The sequence below is a fragment of the Lutra lutra genome, chromosome 16, assembly GCF_902655055.1.
Source record: "Lutra lutra chromosome 16, mLutLut1.2, whole genome shotgun sequence".
Lineage (NCBI taxonomy): Eukaryota > Metazoa > Chordata > Mammalia > Carnivora > Mustelidae > Lutra > Lutra lutra.
Window position 1 is genome coordinate 17,076,577 of NC_062293.1, and position 25,329 is coordinate 17,101,905.

Genomic DNA, 25,329 nt, shown 5'->3' on the forward strand with positions numbered 1-25,329 from the left:
GGCCACATCAGAGGCCTGGGCCTCCATCACATCGGACATGTCATCCTCTCTCAAAGCAAACCCAAGCTGGTTTGGGCCTAGGAACCACCACTTCCTTAGGCCGCTCCGCTGGCTCCTCCCCTCTGTCATTAACTCCAGCTCCTGGCTCTCCTTTCAGAGCCGTTTCTGACAAACCAAGTTTTCAGGACTATGTGAGGTTTACCATTCCCCTCCAGCTGGTAGAGAAGACAAAAATGGCCCTAGGAAGCGGAAGCTGGCAAAGCTGACGCCTCACTTATGTGTGCCAGCCTGTGGCCCCAGGGCCCCAAACAAAGCCTGTGCCTCAGTGACAAATCTCTCCACTCCCCAGAGCCAAACCTTGAGCGCAAAATCTGAGAAGGCCAAGGATGTGCGGCTACTCGGGATTCCAGCATCACAGAAAATGACTGTTCAAGGACCCAGTGGGTCCCTGACAGGGGTGGCTCTGTGGAAAGTAGATGCGGCAGGTCTCATGCTCCCTATTTTAGAGGGGTTTTAGTTGAGGTGCCCAAGGTCACAGAGCTGTTTTTAGCAGCTGGGTGGGGACTAGGAGCCAGAGGGCAGACTTTCAAGCAGATGGAGGCTGGAAGAAGGGGGATGGCCCAGATCAGGGCAGGCGTGGAAAGAAAGGGTGGACAGAGGGGAGGGAAGGATGCAAGGGCTCTCAGAGAGGGAGAGTGGGGGTCAGAGTCTGACAGCTGCTGCACCCCCTGCCTCCCCCCGCCCCCCCGCCCAGCCCCCTGCAGGCCAGCAGGGTGGCTGGAATTGAAGCTGCCATCCAGATTCCCAGTGACTCTGGCATAAAGGTTAATCACACAGAGAAAATGCTTATTAGAGGACATAAATAACTACGCTGAAGCTCAGTCCGCTCCTTAAGGCACAAAAGTGCAATTTCCTTTGATGGGATGATTGGGTAATTAACCTTTTAGGGAGGGTCCTTTAAGAGCCACTGGGGAGGGAGGAGAAGGATGGCCTGGAGGCACGGGGGGGGGGGGGGGGGGGGGCTACCTCCGCCCCTCTGAAAGTTCAGGATAAGCAAGGAGAAGGGCCTGCCTTCCTTCCCTGGCATGACTACCTCTGGTGCCAGGCTTGGGAGAAACTCCCCCCGCCTCCTCCTCCCAGGCCCCAGGAAAATCTCTCTTGGGGGGAGCAGGGTGGAGGGGGTGGGGGAAGGACACAGCCACAGCCACATTCAGCGTAAACCCTCAGCAAGATCCCTCCAGCTACTGCTGAGTTCTGTCTTCTCCTGCCACTGATTTGTGACTTTGGGTGAGTCGCCTGGGCCCTCTGGGTGATGAGATCTCTCCTACCCGCACCGTAGGGACATGAGCCACCTGGGGAAAAGACAGAGAGATGAATTCTGAAATTTAAAGTTTTTCGCAGGTGTCCATGGTGTCACTACCACAACCTGATCACTCTGGGCCTCCGAATCTTCCTTGGTTATAGAGAGAGTTGATCTAGGGCAGGGTTCCCACAGTGTCATCTATGTGCCTTGCTAGGATCATGTCTTTATCCATTTGTTCGACGGAGCCCTGGGCTGTTTCCATGTCTCTACTCTTGTAAATGACGCTGCTGTGAACATGGGGGTGCACATATCCCTTCGAGATGGTGATTTCATTGCCTTTAGACATATACCCAGAAAGTGCAATGACTAGCTCATGTAAAATTTCTATGTTTAGTTATTTGCTGTTTCCAGAGTAGTGGCACCAATGTGCATTCCCACCAGCAGAGCACAGGGATTCCCTTTTCTCCACAACCTCACCAGTGCTTGTTATCTCTTGCCTTTTGGGTTTTGTCCTTTTTTTGTTGTCGTCATCGTTCTTTTTAAGCCCAGAGCAGGTCTTGAACTCACAACCCTGAGATCAAGACCTGAGCTGTGCTCAAGAGCTGAATGCTTCACTGACTGAGCCACCTGGGTGCCCCTTTCCTATCTTTTTTTTTTTTTTTTTGTCAGAGAGAGTGAGCACAGGCAGACAGAGTGGCAGGCAGAGGTATAGGGAGAAGCAGGCTTCCTGCTGAGCAAGGAGCCCGACGCGGGACTCCATCCCAGGATGCCGGGACCATGACCCGAGCCAAAGGCAGCCGCCCAACCAACTGAGCCACTCAGGCGTCCCTCCTATCTTTTTGATACTCGCCATTCTAACAGGTGATATTTCTCTGCCTTTTTTATTTGCTTTTCCCTGATGATGAGTGAGCACCTTTTTCATGTACCTGTTGGCCATCTTCTTTGGAAAAATGCCTATTCAGGTCCTTTCTCCATTTTTAATTGGATTATTTGGGGGGGGTTGCTATTGAGTTGTATGTGTTCCTTATATAGTTTAAATATTAACCCCTTATCGGATATATGGTTTGCAAGGTGTAGCCTGTTCTGAGCAAAGCCAAGAGAAGAAAATCTAAATATGAAAAAGAAGAGGGGTCGTAAGTCAGGATTTCTCTAAAAGCTGACGCCCCTGTTGCATTTAAAAACTAGGATCTGGGGGCACCTGGGTGGCTCAGTCCGTTGAGCATCCAGCTCCTGATTTTGGCTCAGGTCACGATCTCAGGGTCGTGAGATGGAGCCTCATGTTGGGCTCCGTGCTCAGCAGGGAGTCCACTGGAGATTCTCTCTCTCTGCCCTCCCCCCACTTACAAGTGCATCCCCCCCCATAAATAAGTAAATATTTTTTTAAAACCCTAGGATCTGGTTTATAGAAATGAGACTTTTGCCCAACCAAATGCTTCAGAAACCTGTCTGTGCCTACAGGGCACATACGGAGTGATGGCACAGGGGAGAGGCAGGGCCCCCATGAGTGGTGGCACACGGAGGTGCCAAGCAGATAGGTCACCAGAGGCGAGGGTTACTGGCTGTGCCCCAGCAGAACGGAGACCCTCCACGGTGTGTTTCCTGATCCACATGGAGGTGCTCTGAAGACTAGTCAGGGTAAAGTAGACTTGGAACAAAGGACAGCAAAGCCGCGTGCCCTTTCTCGGCCCTCTTGACTGCCCAGGACCTTTGTGCCCTGGGCAGCCTCCCTTCCCCATCTGCCCAGGCCAGATCCTCCCCCCATAGCCTCTTTCTAGGACAGCCACAGCCTGTTCCCATCTCAAGGCAAAGAGCCGGTGCTTTTCCCCCAAAGTGGGTGAGCAGTGAAGGATTATTCTAGGCAGATGAGAAATAATTTATCGTTACACTTAATTAACTTAAATTGCTGTTGTGCAGAGAGGAAAAACTGGAAAGTAAAGTCTCCTGCCTACAGATCAGGGAGGAGGGGGGTGCTCGCTGGGGTGTTCCTCGCCTCCGCCCCTTCTCCCTGAGGCCCCAGGCAGCTTGTCACTCCTCTGCTCCCCTAATGAGGCCCCTCAGCACAGCCAATGTGCAGTGGGTGCCTGCTTGACCCAGCCCGGGGCAGTGAGGACCTGTAAGACCCCAGCTCTGGGTTCACGCAGACCCCCTCCAAGGATCCCAGACCTACCGTCCCTTGAGTTCTAAGCTCCCTGAGAGTGGGCTCTGTGTTGTCTGCCTTTGGGCCCTTAGAGGGGCCTGGTGCAGAGTAGGTCCCACTACACCTGAATGAGTAAATGATCAATTGAACGAATGAACAGGTAGGTTTCTACTCTCTGCCACCTTTGACCATGGAGTCCCCTTGCAATTCCCACCGGGACAATTCCGATTCCCCCGAGTCCCCGTGTTTTCCTGCATCTCTTTGCTTCCATCCACCAGGAGCTCTCTTGGAGGCTCGTTCCTAGCTCCTGAGAAGGGTGTGCTGAAGGAAAAAGCATTAGGGGGGTTGGAAGTGTGGGGCTGAGATCCTGTTCTGACCCTGGCAAACTTGCTTCACAGGCAAGTCACTCCTTCGCCCTCTTTTCTGCCTCAGTTTCCTCCTCTGTAAAATGAGGAGTGTGTTCCCTACACTCCTTTCCAGGTCTGGATATGCTCCGCCTCCAAGATACACAGGAGAGTAGAAACCAGACCTCTAACTCGGGGGCCCGGGAAATCTGCATTGGGAACATTTATCTGCCCCTTCCTACCAGTGTGACCTCAGGCGACTTAACTTCTCTGAGCCTCAGTTTCCCCATCTGTAAATGGGGCTAATAGGGATGAAAGTTACACTCTAAAGCTCTTGAAGACAGTCAACAACTCAGTGCATTTAAAACAGCACGGGCACGTGATGCGATGAGTACTGGGTTTTCTAGACAACTGAGGAATCCCTGAACTCTACCTCTGAAACTAATAATACACCATATGTTAATTAATTGAATTTAAATAAAATTAAATTGTAACAAAATAAAAAATAAAAATAAAACAGCATGGGGCCGAACACAGGGTAAGCAGGTGACAAGTGGCAATGAGAACTCTTATTCTACTCCAGCGGCAAGTGGTTTCCTTCCTGACTTGGCCCTTCTCTCCGGAAGCGCCCCCTGATGGGTCCCCTGCCCACCCAGGACACGCACACCCACTTTCCACCACTGCTCTGTCCCCAGGAGCCACCAGCCACCTGTGGACGTGGAGTGTGTCTCTCTGTGGAGACTGGGCAGGTACAGGGAATGGCGGAGGGGGCTGGGCAGTGCCTGGAGCCCTGCTGACCTCCCAGCCGGGTCTGCTCTCCTTTTCTGCTTCTCATGCATTCATTCTCTCCCCCTCTTCATAGGGATCCCCCTCAGGTTCACTCATCAGTATTTTCTCAGAGCTCACGCCTTCTCAACCTCCCTACCTGCCTCTCACCCACCTTCCTCTCTCCCTGGTCTTAACTTCTCCCCTTTTCCTCCCTCCCTCCCTTTCTCCCTCCCTACCTTACTGCCTGCCTTTCTCTAAATTCCAGCTTTTGCTGAAGGACTGTACCAGAGCCAGACGCTGATTTTTCTTATTTAATTCTGCTCAACCCCAAGAAGTTGGAGCCTTTACTCTCATCCCACTGCACAGAGGACAAACCGATGCACACAGGGAGGGTAACCTGCTCAAGGTCGCTTACCACGGTAACTAGAGGACCTGGCACGGGAGCCAGGTTCCAGCACAAGGACTGTACCCCTGGGTGGGATGGCCTGTTTCCCTGCCTGTCCCACCTCCCTTCCTACTCCCTGCCCCTCAGCATGGACCATCCCAATGAGGAGATACAGGTTTCCTTTGTCACTTGATGTCTAGCTCTGGGCTATAGCCGGGATCCCCAGGAGCTGGCCCTGGGAACTGGGGCGGGGGTGGTGGGTAGACACCCATCAGACATTGTCAGGCGACATCAGGAAGGGCTGAGTTTAGTTCTTGGCAAGGAGTGGAGCCAGGCCGAGACCCTGATCCAGCCCCTTGCTCCTGGGAGCTGTGACAGCCCCTGGGAAACCGTCCGCTAGGGCGTGGGAGAGGCATCTGCTACTCTAGGTGACAGAGCTGAGGTGTTGGGGACAGTGTGCGAAGACACCAGCTACGCAGGTGTCACTATCAGCTGGGTTCTTGGCGTAGCCGCTCTCTGACAAGTGTGAAGTGAGGAGGATTTCAGTGTCAGCAGAAAAGGGATGTCCTTTAAGAAGCTGCATCTTAAAAGGGGTGTGGAGAGGGCCAGGAGGGCAGAGTGCAATCGTCTGACTGGGTGGAGATCAGGTTCAATTAGAAAACTGCTAAAGGTTTTGACGCTGTTTTTTTTCCAGAGAAGCAACTGCCTTCCAAGGCTGTGAGGTGTTGGTTTCAAGGGGCTTCTGGGCCACTGAGCCCCACCGAGGAGGGTGGTTTAGGGTGGAGATCAGGAATAAACATACAATCGTCCATAAGACAGGCAATGGCCCTGGTTTTTTGCCTGCAAAAGAAGTGAATTCAGCGAAATCAGAAGTTTCCAGAGAGTTCTTGGCATCTGGGAGATAGGAAATTCTGTTTCTCAGGCTTCACCCCAGAGACTGAGGTCCAGCAGGCCTGAGGGGAAACTCTAGTTTTTAATGGTCTCCCGTGGTTCCGCAGACCTGCCAAAACGGAGAGTACCCGAACGAACCCAGTGGTTCTCAACTGGGGGTAGCTTTGTCCCCCATGAAACACGTCACGTCGCCACAACTGGAGGATTACTACTGGCATTTAGCGGCTAGAGGCCTAGAGGCTCCCATGCACAGGACAGCCCCCGCAGCAAAGAAGGACCTGGCCCCAAGTGTTAGTCATGCCGAGACCCGGAAACCCTGTGCTAGAGTGGTTTGTGGCTTCCTCCCAGATCTGAAGACATGCACCTGCCGGCCCATCATGGAAGCCGGGAGGGGGAACAGCAGGTGGGGGACCCTGGAAAGAATGGGGGAACAAGGGAGACAGGTCTGTAGGACACATAGAGGGCAAGTCACTCCCTCCAGCACATGCCCTGTGGGACCTCAGACCAGTCACTTACCTATCTCCTAGACTCTGGCTGAAAGCAGGGGAACTGAGGAATGTGTGGGAGAGATGCAGGGATGAAGCAGGAGAGGCAGGGACGAAGCAAGAAGGTGCCTGCCTGTGGGGGCAGCCGATGCAAGGAAACGAGCAGCATGGGAAAGGCACGCATGGCTCCCCTCTTCCTCAAAGCCAGCTCACCCACCCGAGGCTCCTGGGCAGCCTGTGTCCAGGGCCAGCACCTTGGAGGTGGGAGGCAAAGCACTGAGAAGTCGGGCTCCCTTATCTCGGGCAAGCCCGAAGCCACGGGCTAGAACCCACAGGGGCTGATTTCCGTGAGCTTTGTGGTGAGACCCCCACAGAGGAAAGGTTTCCCTTGTCTCACCAGAGCACAGTGACCATGGAAGGTCATGAGTCTCCCCCCCACTCCCCACCGCAGTGACAAGGTGCAGGTTGATGGGTTAGAACCCGGAGGGGAGGGGGCCCACCCAAAATTGCCAGGGGTAAGGGCTCCAAGGAAACCAAACGTTTCTGCCCTCCTGGCTATAAGCTCTTCCTGTGTCAGGTCCCCAACCTCCGCGGCCAGAAAGAGCCACTGTGTCGCTGGGTCCTGACGGCAGGAGGCACACGCATGGCCGGCAGCCAGGCTCCCATGAAAAGTGAACCAGGGATTCTGGGCCATCAATCCTGGCTCCAAAGGAGGGTTTTAGACCACCAGGTACTCAAAGGGTAGTCAGGATGTCTGCTGTGCTGCAAACCATTTGTCACCAAGAGTAAGCATTTGGAGACGCCGAAGTGAATTGTCCTCACTCAGACATCCCCCCCATGTTGTCAATAGAGGCATCTCACTGAACAGGGTTAGACCAACTCAGATGTCGTCCACCTCTCCAGGGTGGGCGTGTGGTACAGGCTACACAACCGTCACACACCGTGGGACCAGGTGCCCGTCTGCCTCGTTCTGGAAAAATCCATGCGGTCCCTCCCCACAGCCCGTGTGAGAAGACCTGCCTTAGCTGGAGGAGAGCAGACTGTGGCTGACTTATCAGGGAGGCCCCATGGAGGAGGCTCCATGGTTGGGGCCAGCGTCCAGGGCAGCAGAGGGGAGGGGTGGGGCCCCCCAGTAAAAGCAGCAGGTCTCACTCAGTGAGTTTTATTGGGGGCGGGTTCCTCCCCACATAGCATGTCCTCCTTTATTTTCCATCATGGTCCAGAGGAGGACCAAGCCTGGCGAGCTTGCGTGACTTGCTTAAGGTTACCCAGCCGGGACGTTGCAGAACTGGCTCGAACCCCAGGCACCTGACCCCTCAGCGTTAGGGAGAGCACTCCTTCCTGGGGGGGGGGGGGTGCTCGACTTCTCAGGGTCGCACATGTGCCCTGCCACGGTGCACGGACCCTGTATTTCACAGCCTGGCGGCGGCATTAACAACAAAACCATTAGGGCCCTACAAAATGGAGAGAAAAACACCAGAGGCGGCCCCACCCCCTCCCATAAGGAACTGGGGGTTTCGTTGTGGATTGAAAGACAGAATCCCCCCTAGGGAGCCAAGAACTGGCCCACTCCTTTCCTCCGGTGTCCTCTGCCCACCTCTGTCTTGCCTGGCTACTCATGCTTCGTTCCCAGCAAAACCAGGGCAGTCTTGCAGAGGGAACCCCAGGCTGCCACCACGCCTCCTCCCCGGCCCCTGCTTGGGGACCACGGTGCCCTGCTCTCCGAAGACCCCAGGTTCTGAGAAGCATCTTGCCCCTCTGTCAGCCCAGCTCCAAATCTCCCTTCAACAACATCTCCCACCAACCTTGCCCGGAACCCCTCAGGAAGCCAAATGCTGCCCTTGTTTTCACACGTAGACAAAGGTCCCCGGCGCTATGGGGACTGGGGTGGGACACAGGTAGGGCTGGAATTGCTCAACGTTACTAAGTGGCACCCGCATCATAGCCCTGGACTCATAAATCCGCACGTAGAGGCAGAGGAACTATCTGTGTAGCTTGTCATTTCTGTGTCTCCTGTCGCCATAGCACCTCTGCGTGCACAGCAAACACGCAGCAGGGAGCAGGAACCGGGAGACACCCTCCCCTGAGTTCCATAACTGGGGTCTGTGTGCGGATGTGAATACTGGACTGGGTGCTAGGGACCTTTGTATGTGTGTATTTAAGGGACTCCTCCCAGCCTTGGTGGAGCTCAGAGTCTACGGTGGGAGCAAGGGCTCAGGGGAAGAGAGTGACTAGGGGTCCGTGTGGGGTCTGGTTAGCCAATGTTTCGAGCATCCCGTGGGGGGGACACACCAAAGAACTAGAGGATCCCCTGTTGTTTGAGAGCCCACCCTGAGCTAGAGGCTCACGTGACGGGGAGGAGACAGAACAAGCACAGGAACAACCACTGGAGGGCTTCCTGGAAGAGGGGGTAGGGATAGTTCAGGAAGACTTTGGTGGACATGTCAGACAGGACTGGTGCAGACTGGAGGGCAGAAGCCCCATGAGAAGCAACAGCACGGCCAAAGGCTGGGCAGCCATTAGAAAGGAGTATTCCGGGGGGTGCAGAGGAGGTCACAGGAGAACAGTCTGACTGAGGCGGAGGGCCAGAGCACCGATGGATGCCCAGAGTGTCTGGTTCTTTCACATCTAGAATGGGACAGGAGGACTCAGTAGGTCGTGAGTGGGGTTCTGACACAGAGGCAGCTCAGTAAATGGCACATCTGGACAAGAGAAGCTGGTTAGAGAAAAAAGCAGGAGGAAGGGAGAAGGGCAGGGGGTTAGACTAAGCCCAGGACACAGGCCTCCCTCCAAGGGGCCAGGCTCTCGGCCTCCCAGCCAGGCCTGTGTGGCCCAGGGAGTGACCATGGAGATAGCCCACCCTGCTGTCCACTCCCACAGCTGAGCCCACAGCCCCTGGGTGCCCAGCGGCTCCTCTGGGCATCTGTCTTCCAGCCCTGGCCTCAGGCAGGGGGATGCCACACACCAGCCTCGCTTAGGGAAGATGGGGTGGTGACCATCTGAGGGGGAGCGGGTGGGATCACGCTGTTACAAACGCTGGTGGTTCACTCCCTGGAATCCCAGTGTGTGTGTGTGTGTGTGTGTGTGTGTGTGTGTGTGTGTGTGTGTGTGTGTGAAAGAGACAGACTGCATGCTGGGGGTCATTCAGGACCACAGAGGCAGCAGGCTCTGTTCCCTCTGAACTTGGGGAGGGGAACTCAGTCCCCGGGGGGCAGCAGGAGGCTGGGAGTGTCCTTTCTGTCCACTCATCTGTGGCCTACATAGCCTCAGCCCAGCCCTGCTCTCCCAGGTTCTCCTGACAGCTGAGGAAGGCACCAGGCAGAAGGGTAGGAATGAGGGGGTGATAAGTCTTAGAAGAAATTAAGAGGGAAAATGCTATCTTTGGCCTCAGAAGCAGGGGCACGCATTCTCTTGGGTGCTGAGGGTACAGAAGTACAAAGTAAACCGACCAAAAAGGACACTCAGGTCTTTTCTCTTACTACACCTCTTTCTGTCTCCCATTCTCTCTCCCTTACTCCCTCCTCTGTCCACCAGGCTTTCTGTCCTGATCTCTCCCTCTCTCATGCCAACTTTAGCCAGTGGTACCCACCTCTGCGTCGACTTTAGTTTCTGTCTCTCTGTCTGCCTCATCGCTGTCGGTCTGCATACCCACATCTTGTATCATAATAAAATCGTCCACCCTGAGCAGGCCCATGGCCTGCTGGGCCTTTGCTTCTGTTAGTGGGATTGTGGTGGTGGGGGGGGGGGGGGTGCCTGGAGCCCTGAGGATGGTGCTTAGCCAGCCCAGGGCTTTCCCTCAACCCTCCCCCAGGGGAGTCCCCCGCCCCCACCCCAGTCTCTTCCCCCAGCCTGCAGAGTCCAGTCTTGCGTCCTTGGCCTCCTTCCCGCTCCCTACCCAGCTCTGACCCCACGTGCCAGAGCTTGCACTTGTGGAAACCATGAGCCCTTTCCACACTCTGCCAAGGAGGTTGGGGAAACATGGATCCCCGGGGTGGAGTCCCCGCTGTTTAAATGAAATGTCACAGCCCACTCTCTCCCTAGCCCATCACCCCGGCTAGGCTTGCTTCTGGGCTCTTGGGCTCCAGGTACCTGCCAGGCACACAGAGCAGTGCATCCTCCCAAAGGCCCCCCCTGTGCCTCACCATAGCCCGACTGCCTGTTAAAACTCCAAATTGTTGTGTGACAGCCTAGAACAAAGCAATGGAAGCAGCTGGACCAGTCTGGCCAGTTTCTGTCCTGGACTCTGACCTAGGCGCTCCGGCTCACGGCCAGACTGGCTGGAGGTTGGATAAAGATGGGCAGGTGGGAGGGGGGGACAGGTGCCTACCCCAAGAACCCCTCCTTAAGGCACCTCACTGGGGCTGCCCCCCACCAAGGGCCCAACAGGGCTGGGGTGGGATCATAAAATTACCTGTGTTTATAGTGCAGGCAGAGTCCTCCCAAGTATCTTCATTTGTCCCTGAAACAGTTTCATGGCCGCTGTGTAGACAGTTGGCCAAAGAAAGCGTTTGGCAAGAGCATTTGAATCGGCAGTTCTGTGTACATGGGACCTGTCTCCCAGAAATGCATCTCGATGTGGCCATTTCACAGAGAAAGAAGTTTATGACCACGCTCCCCAAGGCTTCCTCCCTCCTCCCCACCAACTGGCTTCCTCCATTTTGCCAAAGCAGACAGGGCTTATTCCGGAAAGGAATGGTGAAGACTCTGTTGCTTAAAGCACTCTAGCTAGTTGTTTTCTGGGTGCCTGGGTGGCTCAGAGGGTTAAAGCCTCTGCCTTTGGCTCAGGTCATGATCCCAGGGTCCTGGGATCGAGCCCCACATGGAGCCCCACATCGGGCTCTCTGCTCAGCAGGAAGCCTGCTTCCTCCTCTCTCTCTGCCTGCCTCTCTGCCTACCTGTGATCTTTGTCTGTCAAATAAATCAATAAAAAAAATCTTAAAAAAAAAAAAAGCACTCCAGCTAGTTGTTTTCAAAATAATTGTTTGCATCGGCGAGTTAATCATTTTGTATTATCCTTCCTACATGTCTCACTTTTATTATCCATTGTTTTCACATGACAGATGTTCAGAGGGTCAACTGCAGGCACTTCTGTCCTTTGACCTTGGCACTAGCTGACAGCAGGTGACCCCATCCCTTCTCCCCAGGGACCGTGACAAGGACTCCCCAGGCAGGAGGAGATTCTCCATTGCCAAGAATTCCTTCCTCCACCTCCCATTCCCTTACCCCATCTTTTGAGGGTCTGCTTTGGATTGATAAAATTTGTAAGATTTATTAAGTGACTACTCTAACTAATTATTTATTAAGCCAGACACTGTGCCATTGTGCTTAATTTCACACCTGACATCTCATGAAATCTTTATGATAAATCCCATAAAGTAGGTACTATTTTCTCCCTTTTTACAGATGAAGAAACCGAGGTTCAGAGTGATAACCTGACTTGCCTAGAGGCCACACCTGCTTCTTCACCTGATGTTCCCACCTGTACAAAAAGACGCTGACCTCCACATCAGGCAGAGTGAGGGCTGGCTGGCCAAGAGCAAGTCTGAAGACAAGCACTGGAAAAGGAACTCAGAGAATCTTAATAAACAGGGATCACTGGTAATTAACAAATTGATTCTTTGAATGTGAAACTGCAGCTAAAATTGAGATTTGGTCTTAGCTCCAAAATGGGCTCAGTCTTCCTTCTGTTGATTCCAGGCTTGGTTAGGGGAGAGTCAGAGCTGGGAGAGATCACCACCCCATCCCTCTCTGCAGAGAAGAGGAAACAAGAAAGGCCCAGGTCACCTGCTACCAACTAGCTCTCCTCCAGACACAGCACAGGGGCTAGAGCTTCAGCAGACAAGGCTCTACCCTTAACGGATCCTCTAAATCATTGGGGTACTGCACTGGCTGTTTGTTGCTTGCTGTCTTCCTCCCTCCCTCCCTCCCTCCCTTCCTGTCTTCCTTCCTTTTTAAAATAGTGGGCTTAAGGGGCAGTTCCAATCTTCCGCATCAGAGCATTAGAGGTGGCTTTTCTTTTTTTTTTTTTCCCTTCTTCTGTTCCTTTTTCTTTTTTTTTTTTTTTTTTTACAGAGAGAGGGGAGGGACAGAGGAAGAGAAAGAGAGACAATCCCAAGTAGGCTCCTACACCCAGCACAGAGCCCGTGGGGCCCCATCTCATGACCCTGAGACCATGACCTGAGCTGAAATCAAAGAGTCGGAGGCTTAACTGACTGAGTCACCCAGGCGCCCCGAGATGGCTTTTCTGCTAGGGTGGCTTTGACATGACATCTGCATCTTGTGGGAACAGCAGTCACTCCACTCTGACGGTACAACAGTAAACCGGAAGAAGCAGCAGTAACGCCATCCGTCTGATAGACGAACATTCGTGAAATGACCACGGCATGCAGTGGACTCTTAGGTCCACTGCTGTGAAAAGTGAAAGATGCGAAAATGCTATATACTGAGATTCCAAGAGCTTTTTCTGGTTGTTTCTCCTGCATTATCCCATTTTGTCCGAGAGCAGTCACCTTGCAACTTTTTCTGAAAACAAACTCTGTGGCTGGGTTCTTTTGGGTTCTTTCCGTGTACGAACACTCTCATCCTTACCTGGGCCTTGTGAGTTGGGCACGGTCTTCATTTCATAACCGGAGGCGCCTGGGGGACTCCGTCATTAAGCCTCTGCCTTAGACTCAGGTCATAATCCCAGGGTCCTGGGACTGAGCCACGCATTCAGGCTCCCGCCTCAGCCAGAAGCCTGCTTCTTCCTCTCTCACCCACCCTGCTTGAGTTCCCTCTCTTGCCATCTCTTTCTCTCTCTATCAAATAAATAAATAAAATCTATTTTAAAAAAAAGAGGCTGTACCAATAAATAAATAAATAAATAAATAAATGGAAATCCTCAAGCTCAGACAGGGTATTGAATCCAAGTGTCAAGTACCAAGGATCCACAGCTGGGGAGGAACAGCGCCGGAAAGTAGATCTGCTACAGCCCAGTCTTTCCATGGAAGTTCATGGCCCTAAGGAGTGTTTAGAAACACATCTTTCACGGAGATGTGAAAGGTACCCAGGAATGGGAATGTCGTTCAATACACTTGTTTACAGAGAAACAGCTCAGAGAGGGAAGGTGACCTGCCTTAAGTCACACAGCTGATTAAAGGCACAGCTGAGACCCAAGTCAGGTTTGCCAAATCCCAGGCTGATGCCCCTTCCACCCCAATAACTACAGAAATGATTAGCCCTGTGCCTAATGCCTTCTCTCTCTCTTTTTTTTAAGATTTTATTTATTTATTTGATAGACAGAGGCCACAAGTAGGCAGAGAGGCAGGCAGAGAGAGAGAGAGGAAGCGAAGCAGGCTCCCTGCAGAGCAGAGAGCCCGATGATGCGGGGCTCAATCCCAGGACCCCGGGATCATGACCCGAGCCGAAGGCAGAGGCTTTAACCCACTGAGCCACCCAGGCGCCCCGCCTAATGCCTTCTTTTCAGGCCACACCACGGCCCGGGTTCGGGGCACAGTTCACAGCACAGCATAGGTGCTTGGGGTGCCGCCAAGGGGCACCGTAGACCCTCCAAACTCCTTCATCTGTGCTACCGAACCCTGCTGGCTGCTGATGCTCTCTGAGGAGCCAATGTCAGAGAGGGTGAGAAATGGATTTTCCACTTGAGCTGATCTTCACAGGCTCTGGGTCAGTGTCCTGCTTTTCCACGGGTCCGTCCCCTCCTTGAGAACTGGACTGACACCCTCCTTAGAGACTCATATAGAGTCCGGAAGGCCTCGGCTGGCTTTCGGCTGTGCTCTTATTCTGTACCTGGTCTGTGGTGGCCCATGAGCACCTCCCCCCACTCTGGGCTCACTTTTTTGCCCTCCTGCCAATGCTCCTGTCAAAAAGTGGCTCCACCGTATCTGTCAAAAAAGAATTTGGAAATGGTCCAAATGTGCGCCAGTACAGGATCCAAAGTATATTCACTCGCAGGAAGTAGCAGCTGTTGACAAGCTCTCTTTGGAGGTTCGGGAATAACCCGGGACAGATTAGGGCTGTGATGCAGTATGACGGTGTGCCCAATGGCCACGAGGGTACCCAAACCTGCACTTGAGAAAGGGCCGAAGGGATTATCTCAAAAATGATGGCAGTGGCTGTGTTAGGAGGGTGAGGGGTAATAATTGTCCCCTCTGGTTTCTAGACTCTGTGATCCTACTAGATTGCCATTATGATGAGAACAATAGCAAGAAAACCAGCGCCAGCTTCAGAACCCAATCTCCTTTGCTATCCCACCAGCCTTTGCCTTCTCCGCGCTCACACCTGCAGCCCACCTGGACCCCACCATTGGGTCTCCCTGAGAGCAGCTGCAGCTGGTGGGTGGGTGACCCAGAGGTGTTCAAGCGTCCTCTCTCCTGGGGGCAAAGACAGTATTTCACCTGTCACTTACTCACATCTACACTCCGCACCCCCGCCAACCCCGCCGGCCCCAGTCCCCTGTAACCAGTGCAGTCTTCTTCAAACACTGGCTGACTTGTTGAGGACTGAGCTGGATGTTGGATTAACTCCCCTAGACTCAAACAGACAGAACTACCTGGGCTCTCATCCAGCAAAGGCCTAGGATGAGACTTAAGTGGCTGTGAATATTCGCGATCAAAGCTAATAAACAAGACCTTAGAAAAACAGTGCCTAGGTTTGAATTCTGGTTCCCCTCACTGGTTGTGTGACCTGGAACAAGTTACTTAGCCTCTCTGTGCCTCAGTAATAATCCCTACTTCCTAGGGCTGTTAGGAAGCCGAAGTGACTTAATATTTGCAAAGCAGGTAAAACAACACCCAGCAACTTGTACATGCTACATAAATAGGGGAAAAAAAGTAATTATTTAACTGAAACCAGCATGAACTGTCCATTCATTCACTGCCTCTCACTCATTCTGTATTTATTAAACACCTAATGAGTTCATTAGGCCAGACATAAAGGGCACACACCTCACCACCTAGTATGAGAAACACACATGTCACCATCTAGAAGGAAAAACACACACATAACAACAGAAAAAAAAATTCGTTTTTTTCATGTAGAAAAATATGACAATTCTAAGTAGAGAATTGCACAGGATTCTAAGAAAGGCCAGAGAAAGAACATTTACGTATTACCACGTAAACTTAAAAAAAAAAAAAAGAAGAAGAAGAAGAACAAAAAACAAACCCAAAACCTACAGTTCGATTCCTTGAATTCATTTAAAAGATCCAATTCAGTCTAACTGATGAGTGAATTCAGAACAAGGTTGGGTACACACTAGCCTTTCGGAAAATATTCTCATTCAATACCATCTATTCAACCTCCCTGGATGTTTTTCTTCCTCCCTCCCTCCTCCATGTCCTGGTCACCCAGAAAATAATCTCTGGGTTCACCTTTAGTCCTCAGTTAATGGGTGGGGGAGGGGATATGGGTTCAATCAGACCAACCCTCGGTCGTTTTTAAAACACCACTTATAAATATTTGGGAGGGGAGGGAGAGAGGATGGAGAAAGCTTTAGTCACTGCTGAGATCTACACTGACCAACCTGGAGCTTTTAACATTTTTAAAAATTCGGGTGGTTTAAGTCAAACCACTGTGAGCCAGTATACGCACAGTTGGTTTAATAACCGATGGAAAAATGAAATTCGCACCCCTCCCCCCAGTCAATTCAATTCTTCCTAATGTAATCGCTTTTAAACGCCCTGAACCCAGTCAAGCTGGTGTGGTCTGTGTTTGTAGCCCAGGCGGTCCACACCGACCCTGCGGAGTCCGGATCCTCCGGCGAGAGCAGGGCTCTGGGGCAGCGGTGCCCAGGCCCACCCACCTCTCATCTCCCTCTGGCTGCTGCTGACGCGCCTACACCCGGCGAGCCGAACCACTTTGGGAAGCGCTCGGCACTGGAAGTGGCGGCTGTCACCACCCGCGGGCCGGACTGACGACACCCCCCTGGCCTTTCCCCGGCGGACGCAGCCGGCGGGCACTCCCGGTCGCCCCCGAACTTCAGCCGGCAAACGCTGGACCCGCGGTCTGGCGACTTTTTCTAAACTCCGGGCGCCGGAATCGCGTCGCTAGACCCGGAGCCGGAGAAGCAGGCGCGGCCGCCGGCGCGGCGCAGCGACTCGCGAGTGCAAAGGCTCGGGCAGCTAGCGCTGGGCTCCCGCCCGCCGGCCGCCACGCAGGGCTCTGGGCGCCGCCGGGTGCACCGTCTCCTCCCCGGAGATTGAGATGTTGATCAAAGGCTGCGAGACCCGGGGGACATTTGTCTCCCCGGACTCGCAGCTTTCCGAGCAGGGGAAGGGGCAGGAAGGAGCTCCCAAGAACCGGGCGGGGGCGGGCGGAGTGGGGGAGCTGGTGAGAGGGTGTGAGGCCGGTGGGGAGCCCACCTCCAGAGTCGCCTGTCCCGGGGTCGGGGTCTGCATCTGGGGGGGTTGGGGTGGGCGGTGGAACCAAGTTTTCACTCCTAAAGCCTAAAGCGATTCTCCGCGCAGAGCCGGTGGCCGGGGTGGGCGGACCCCTCCTCCGCCAACATCCCAGCAGCTTCGCCACAATGATGTCTTTTTTTCACTTGAGTCCTCCCTGCCCCCGCCACGCCGGCTCCAGAGGTCCAGGGAGAGGGACCCGTGCGCAGCCCTCCCCAGTGACCCCCATCACACCCACAGCCCACCCGCGTCCCGCGCCGGCCCGGGGCTGGGGGCGCCCGCGCTCGAGGGCTGACCGGCTCGCTCTTACCTTGACGAGCCGCAGCTGCGGACGCCGTCCCATCCTCGGGCTCGCTCGATCACCGTCCCGGACGCCTGGGTCCCTCGGACATCCCAGAGGGGCCGGCCGACGGTGGCGGGCTGGGGCGGCGACGCGGGCTGGGCGGCCGGGCTCCCGTGTCGCTGCCCGGCTCCGAGGTGCCAGGCTCTGCGCTCCCCGGCCCCGCAGCCCCGCCCGGCCCCGCGGGCTCCTGCTCTCCCGGGCCCGGGCAAGTCCGGTCGCCGTTTCCTGACTCAGCCCGGCGGACAGCCGCCTAGCGTCCCCGCCGCCTCCCCCTCGGTCCGCGCAGCTCCCCGCCTCGACTCCCCGCCCCCTCGCCGAGCGTCCCCTCCCCTCTCTCCCTCCCCTCTCCCCTCCCCTTCAGTCCCTCCTCCGCGCCGCGCCCCTCTCCGCGCTCCCCTCGCCTCCTGCGCGCCCCGCCACCAGCCTTCCGGGCTGGCTCCTCGAGCCCTAGCCTTGCTGACCCCCTTTCCCTGCGCCCGGGTTTGCTGCAGTCGGCGGGACGCACTGGCAGCGGTAGCGGCCGCTGCAGCCCGGGATGGGGGGGGGCGGGGGCGGGAGAGGAGGCAGCCTCCCGCCTCCTGCCTCCCTTCTCCCGCCTGACTTGAGGTTGGGGCCTGGGGAGTCCAGGGAGTCTGGGGGAACTTGGGGGGGGCTCAGGTGAATCTACGAGAGCGAGGCGATTGGAGACTGGGGAATAAGGCAGCCCCGAGTGAGCAGAGGCGCCGCGGAAACCGGGTGAAGCTGGGAACTGCGTTTGGGCAGTTCCCGCCCTGCAGCCGACCAGGAGAAGGTCCGCGCCGCGCCCCCTACAGCGGGGTCCCCGCGTTGAATCCGACCCTCAGCACCTTTGGCACCCACACGCCAGGTGCGCGCAGAGACGCGAAGCTCTGCGGGACGAATCCTTCTCGTCCGTTCGTTCATTCATTCATTCATTCCACACTAAGCGCCTGCCCGATTTGGTCCAGACAAGGGGCTTAACCCGGGAACCCTAAGATGAAGGGGAGACGGCTGTGCCCTGCAGGACTAGCTGGCATCTGAGCACCGTGGAGGGGAAAGCAGAGCGCGCATTGCACTACGGCGGGGGAGAGCAGCTAGGCATACAGCAAGCAGGGCGTGGAGGAGGCCCAGCGCCCCCTGTCGGCCCGACCCTCGGGGGACAGACTTGGGGTCTTCAGAAGGCTTGGCTCCCTATCTCCCTACCCCACCCCCAGCTCTGGGAAGCAGCTCCCACCTCCTCCAGTCCCTTAAAGTTACCTCTGCAGCCCTTGCATTTGGACAGAATTTTTGATTTCTTCTACTCCTTCCTTCCTCCACGGGGAAGCTGAAGAGAGAGCTGGAGCCACCGGCAAAGCCTCAGCCTGCAGCGCCAAGGAAAGTCCCTTCAGAGCCAGCCCGAGGACTTCCTGGCAGAGCATGGTCCCAGAGTGGTGGGCAGCCGGCTTTGAAATCAAACTCTGATCCTAACTTCCCTGGACTCCGTGCCGGCTGCACCCCATCCCCCTTTCCACCCACTACTCATCACATTGGGCAGGAACCAGTGCATTCATGGATCCCGCTGATTCTTTACTCAGGAAGGGAGTTACTTTAAGAGGTAGTGTGATTTAACATGCACAGTTTTCTTGCGGGGAGACTGAGGTGCAGACTGGTGATTTACCTGTCTGAAGTCCCATAGCTGTTGAGCCTCAACCTCAGGTTCCTGATTCTCAGCTCAAAGTGCCTGAAGGACTGGGCCCTGAAGGGGCTTGGGGCTCTCAAGTGGGGAGAGGCATTGCCCAGGAAGCCAGCTGGTCACACGGGCTTAGCCACACAGGGTGGCACTTTCTAGATGAAGCACACAGTCCTGAGTCTTGCAAAGCCCCCGTTAGGTTAGTGCTGCCAAGCTGGGCATGCTGAATCCAGCACAGACTCAAGCCCCAAAGACCTGGATGCCCCAGCCAGATTGCCGATGTGTTATTCTCAATAAAAGTTAATGCAGAGTGGTCTAGCCTAGTGCACATTCTGGAGTCAGTTAGCCTGAGTTCGAGCCATGGCTCTTCTGCTTATAAGCTGTATCAACCTGAAAAATTATTTAACAGAGCCTCAATTTCCTCACCTATAGAATGGGGGTAGGAATGCTTACCTCATAGGGCTGTAGGTCGGTTTAAATGAGTTAATATTTGTAAATGGCTTGGAATGGTACCTGGCACATAGCATTGGCTTAGTGAAGGTTAGCAATGGTCACTATTACCACCACTGCCCCCCCATCATCATCGTCGTCATCATCGTTGAGTAGACCGGAGCTCTAGTGTATGGACCTCATGGTCCCTCCTTTCTAGGCAATTCTTTATGGGAACAGAATTCTTGATTGGAAGGTCATAGAGGCAGTGAACTGTGGAATCAGAGGAGAAGAAGCTGGTGGGTGCTCAGGGAGGTTTGCCCCGGCCATGTTAAGTCCTTGCTCTCCAGCCCAGCCCAACCTTAGAACTGACTCTTCAGGAGCCAGACAGCTCCAGATTTCCAGATTCTGTGCTTCTGTAGGTTTCATAAACACCATCAGATTCTGTTTTTCTGAGTCCCATTGTCCTCCCTTTGACCTGATCTTTAAATATGATAATGCCATCGATTGGGCTGTAATGAAGCCTTGCCCTTCCTGCCTTTTTCATGTGGGATTCAGACCTTCTTTTTCTAAAGGAGCATCTACAGATGCTACAGTTTCTCCCTGCCCTCCCCCCATGTTGATCATCTGTCTTGATTTCATGGACTTGACATCTACACCCTGCTTCCTTTCTGGGGTGAGAAGAGGAGAGCTTCTATATCACTCCAATACCTACTTATTTATAGTTTTGGCCTTGACCACTTGCTTCAGGTCAGTTATGAGAATCTCTTGTTCAACATCCCTTCTGTAAAAGGGTTCCATATTCCCTTTCATTTGTGCTGAAACTGCTTCCTTCCACCTTCAAGAGCCTGGCTTTCATCCGTTGGGCCTGATGAAGATGCCATTCCGAAGACTTCTGTGCCCTTCCCCCATCTCAGCTCTAGCTGCTCCAGCCAACCCCCCTGACAGCTCCAGGAGGTCTCCTCAGCAGCCTCCCCACCCTCTTCAGGGTTGCCACCTGCTCCATCCAATCATTCCCTTCCCAGACTCTCTTCAGACCCCTCCTTTGCCCTCTCCTTCTCCTGTTCAGGCCCGGATCAGAATCAGCTTTCATTCATTTAACCTGCCAGATTTGAAAGATGGAGAGAAATGAGGAATTTAAATAGGAAAAAGAGACACTTCCATGTCCTTCCAAACAGCAGGAGAGAGAGATGTGAACAAGCAGTGATGGGTGGGACCCAGAGAGGGAGGGTCGAGCATGCCCCTTCTACCTGTGGGGTTCCACTGGCTTTAGTCCTGGGGATCCCAGTGAGTTTGATGGTCTGGAACCATACTTCTCAGACTACCTGGGCAGAAAAATCTGTTCTTGCTTTTCAAATTTTAAGCTGTTGCCAAATGACATGATGGCAAGCAAAGTAGAGTAGGGATGACTTCTTAGAAGAAGGAAGGAAATAACAAAGAAAGACAAAATAAAAGCCCAATTTTTAAAGCTAATGATCCAATTTTAACTCTAATGATCCAGTGGACACAAAACTACTCTGTCAAGTTACCAAAAATTGTCTAAATGCTTACTGTCAATTTCTACATTTACCTTGCCATGGACTCCAAGCATGATCGGTCTGAAGCATGATCGGTCTGCCAACAATTTGTTGCCATTACTGTCATTTACCTTGCCGTGGACTGGCAACAAATTGTTTGCAGACCGATCATGCTTGGAGTAGCTCTGGTCTAGAATGCTTCTCAAGTGTGAGGTCAGGAAAATGGCCTCATGGAGGGAGCAGCTTATAAAATCACATGCATATCAGGGGAGATGGTTATTAATTATCCCATCCATCTGTGCATTCATTCAACAAACATTTAATGAGTGGCAACTGTGTAGCAGTTACTGTTGAACACCAAGATGAATAAAGAGGAATATAATAGGGCTCTAGCCCTCAAGATGTTCGCAGAGTGGGAGGGGAAATTTTGATAAATAATTAAAAGCTAGTGAAATTAGGTCAATAATATCCAGGCACTGTGGGCACAGAGGTAGAAATGCTATTTCTGCCTGGGGGCCGATGAGGAAGGTTCTACCAAAGAAGTCGTATTGTGCTAGGCTCTGGAGGCAGAAACAGATGTTCAGTCCCATATGGCCAGGCAGCACTCCATAAATGAGATAATATGTGTAGTGTGCTTAGCGCAGTGCCTGGCACATGGGAAGGGCTTAAAAAATGTCAGCTGTTCTTGTTATGAAATCTTATAAATCATCATCATCATTATCATCCACCTAGACCTACCCAGAACTGAGCATAACTTAGTCTTGGGGTTGTGGGGCTGTAGGTAGCTCAGTTGGGGGGAAGAGGACACACTGACCTTCATCGACCCTCTTTGTCAGAGGAAAGATCTAGAGGAGGTAGGTTGGGAGCTGGATATTGAAGGACGTGATTGTAGATGGGTAAGGAAGAGAGGAGGTCTTCAAAGCAGGAGGGTCCCGTAAGAGATACAGCCAGAAGAACAAGTATGGGGCAGGGGAGGAGACTGGTCTGGTTGGGACTAGTAATGGGGATGTAGTGATCTGGTGAGGCTCAGCAGAACAGAGTGGGGAAGGGGACAGGCTGAGGATCACCTTGGATAAGGGACTTGATATTATTGCTTTGCTCATTTATTTTTTTAATGATTTTATTTATTTATTTGACAGAGACAGAGAAAGTGTGCGAGAGCGTGCCCGCGCACATGAGTGGGGGTGGAGGGTGCATAGGGAAAGGGAGCCAGAGAAGCAGGCACCACACTGAGCAGGGAGCTGGATGTGGGGCTCGATCCCAGGACCCTGGGATCATGACCTGAGCTGAAGGCAGATGCTTAACAAACTGAACCCCCTAGGTATCCCCCCTTCCTTTCTTCCCAAGATTTTATTTATTTGACACACACACACAGAGTCTTTCATTTAGAACAACAGATAATAACAATAGTAATTAGGATTCATGTGGCAGTTTGTACCACATAGCTCTTTCACAGATATGTTCTCATTTAATCCCTACAACAACCCTGTGAAAAAAAAAAAGTATTAACAGCTTCATTTTACAGCATTTACAGTTGAGAAATCTGAGCTCAGAGGCTGATCCCTCACCCGAGGTCACAAGGCTGGCTTTGGCACCATCAGGACTCTAGCCTGATATCCCCAAATCCCATTCCACATATTTTCCAGTGTACCACAGAGACATGACCTGAGCCTAGACCCCTGGAGGGCTGTTATTTCACTTAGAGAAGGTCCTGGCTCCAGGAAAATGATGCTCTAGAATCATTCTTTCCTTTTACTTTCCCCATGGAAAAAGGGAGGAGCAAAGGCAAGCCATGGGACAAGCTTGGCAGTGACAGCAAGCAAGGTGGGCCGGTCAGCCATAGAGGTCTCAGGTGACCTACCCACTCCACCTCCTCTCCCTCAGTCCGAGTCTAGATCAATGAAGGACAAGCATGATTACGCTGGGTACAATGCCTGTATTTTTGCCCTTATTAAGTGTGGCCAAGGGGCACCTGGGGGCTCAGTGGGTTAAGCCTCAGACTCTTGGTCTCAGCTCAGGTCATGATCTCAGGTCCTGGGATCAAGTCCTGCATCAGGCTCTCTGAGGATTCTTTCTCTTCTCCCTTTGCTGCCCCCCACCCCTGGCTTACATGTGCACACACACTCTCTCTCTCTAAAATAAATAAATAGATCTTTTTTCCCCCCTAAGTGTGGCCAAAAGGAGCACTGAAGTTGTTTCTAAGAAAACGTTTTAAAGGTGCACGGAAGTAAGAAGTGTTGACACCTTGGGAACATTCTGGAAGAAAAATAGATCAGAGGCACTGGCCATTTGTACAGAGTCAAAAGGAAGGGCACACACTCACATCTCTTCTCAGAGAAATAGCATCCCTCTAGTCTAGACTCGTGGTTCTCAACTGGAGGCCTTTGCCCCCCAGGGAATATTTGGCAAAGTCTCGAGGTATTTTTGGTTTTCATAACTGGGGAAGAGTTCCTGGCATCTCGTGGATAGAAGCCAGGGATGCTGCTAAACATCCTCCAATGCACAGGACGGCCCCCATGGCAAAGATCTGGCTCAATGTATCCACAACGCTGGGGTTTAGGCTCCATGGCCTAGGCTGCAGTTTGGTACCATGGACAGCAGAAACCCAGGTTTTCCATGGGGCTATGATCCATGGAATCCACATTCTATTCTGTCTGAAGACCACAGAAAAGCAAAGGTTCACCACTGTACATTTCTTGAACTCCATCATTTCCAAAACCCTGAGGCCCCAGGGAACACACTGCAGTAACACCAATGATGGTTTGTGTGGGCGGGGAGCAGTCTGCTTAAGGTCCCCGTGCTGGGTAGTTGGTAGAGCCGGGAGAGGACTTAAAGACTCTGGGTCTTCTGTGAATGCTCCTCACCCTCCCCCAGATTAGCACTCAGCCTTCCCACCTCCACCTTTTTTTTAACAGGTGTAGTTTGTTCCTTTTTTCCTATTCCTAACATCCTATTTAGAACGAGGAAGTTTCTCATACAAACCTGCTGGTCTAATAGGCACGGTGCTATTATTTTTGTCTGACAGATGGGTTCATTGAACTCTAGAGGTTAAATATACAATGTGCCTACCTATCTCCCTGAAGAGCTGTGAGCTCCTTGGAGGGCACATCCTGCTTCCTCTTCACCTCGGTTGGCAGTCCCAGCCGCTGGCAAAGTCCTGCATCTCCGCAGATGCCAAACGAAATGTTTACAGTTAATGGTCAGTCTCACCATTGGACTAGACCCCAGGATCTTGCCTCCAGGGTAGTGCACTCTGTAGGTCCCTGTCCTCTTCTGGGTCCTTCTCTCCACCAGTGCAGCACAGCACTCTCTCTTCTGAAGTTTGGCCTCACCCCAGCCCTGGCTAGGGGCCCCCCAAAACAGGCAGTTACACCTTCCAGGTGGTAAACCATAGAACTGAGCCTCCGCCTGGCCTTTTCACCTTTCCTTTTCCCCACCCTCCACCATCCCCTCAGGCCTTAAAAAGGCTCCTGGCAGGAAAGATTTCCCCTCCAGTTTGCTGGGAATTGGGAATGTCTTCATTGTTCCCAGAGAAACTCAGGAAAACTGGTCACCCTGACCTTCACTGGCCACTTATAACTCACAGAGCAAGACAGAGACACTGAAGGGACGTATTAACCAGCCACACTATGAGGACTTCGCTCAGACTCTGATTCAAACAAATTGAAAGAAAAAAAAAAGACCTATAAAAATAAGCAATTGGAAACATGAATTCTAATTAGATATTTAAAAGTGTGATAATGGCATTGTGGTTATATATTTAAAATGAGTCTTTATCTTTTAGAGACACAACCTAAAATATTTATAGATGAAATGGCATGATGTCTGGGGTTTGCCTTAAAGTGATACGGGGAAAAAAGTGGGCAGGCATATTAATGAAACGAGGTTGGCCGTGAGTTGCTAACTGTTGAATCTCGGTGATGGGTACATGGGAGTTTTTTTTATTTTTTATTTTTTATTTTTTTTATTTTTTTTTGACAGAGAGATCACAAGCAGGCAGAGAGGCAGGCAGAGAGAGAGAAAGGGAAGCAGGCTCCCTGCTGAGCAGAGAGCCCAACGCAGGGCTCGATCCCAGGACCCTAGGATCATGACCTGAGCCAAAGGCAGCGGCTTAACCCACTGAGCCACCCAGGCGCTCCAGTACATGGGAGTTTTATGGTAACATTTTGTCTGTTTTTAATGCATTAAAAAAATTCACAGCATGTGACAGCTTCCTGGGACCACTTAGGGTGTATATATGCCAGGGTTTCCAAACCATCTTCTTCTTCTTCTTTTTTTAAGATGTATTTATTTGAGAGAGAAAGTGCATGCATGCTCCTGAGTAGAGGGAGGAGGGGCAGACGGAGAGGGAGAAGAGAAGCAGGCTCCTTGCTGACCTGGGAGCCCGGCAGGGCTCCCAACACTGAGATCATGACCTGAGTTGAAACCAAGAGTTGGACACTTAACCGACTGAGTTACCCAGGTGCCCCCGAACCATCTTCTGTGGAACCCCAGGATTCTGAAAAGATGCTTCAGGGACTGAAGTTAGAAATGGGGTAGGGGGAGGAAGTGTTGATGGGAGATTGAGGAGAAGGCTCAGAGGCTGCATTTTCATTTGACCAGTTTGATATATTAGAGGTATACCGCAGAGGTCATGTTTTGAAAAAGGTTCTTCCCAGCGGGGG

At 52.8% G+C, this 25,329-nt stretch overlaps 1 protein-coding gene across 2 annotated transcripts in view; it reads right to left on the reverse strand.

Moving 5' to 3' along the window:
• The window catches only part of CRHR1 (corticotropin releasing hormone receptor 1), a 52,027-nt gene extending 34,687 nt beyond the window's left edge, over positions 1-17,340 (reverse strand). For both annotated transcript variants that reach the window (XM_047708880.1, XM_047708881.1), the window contains exon 1: positions 17,021-17,340. In XM_047708880.1, the coding sequence (XP_047564836.1) occupies positions 17,021-17,053 (33 nt within the window). In that variant the 5' untranslated portion in view covers positions 17,054-17,340. The remainder of the gene's footprint in view (positions 1-17,020) is intronic.
• Between the last annotated feature and the right edge of the window lie 7,989 nt (positions 17,341-25,329).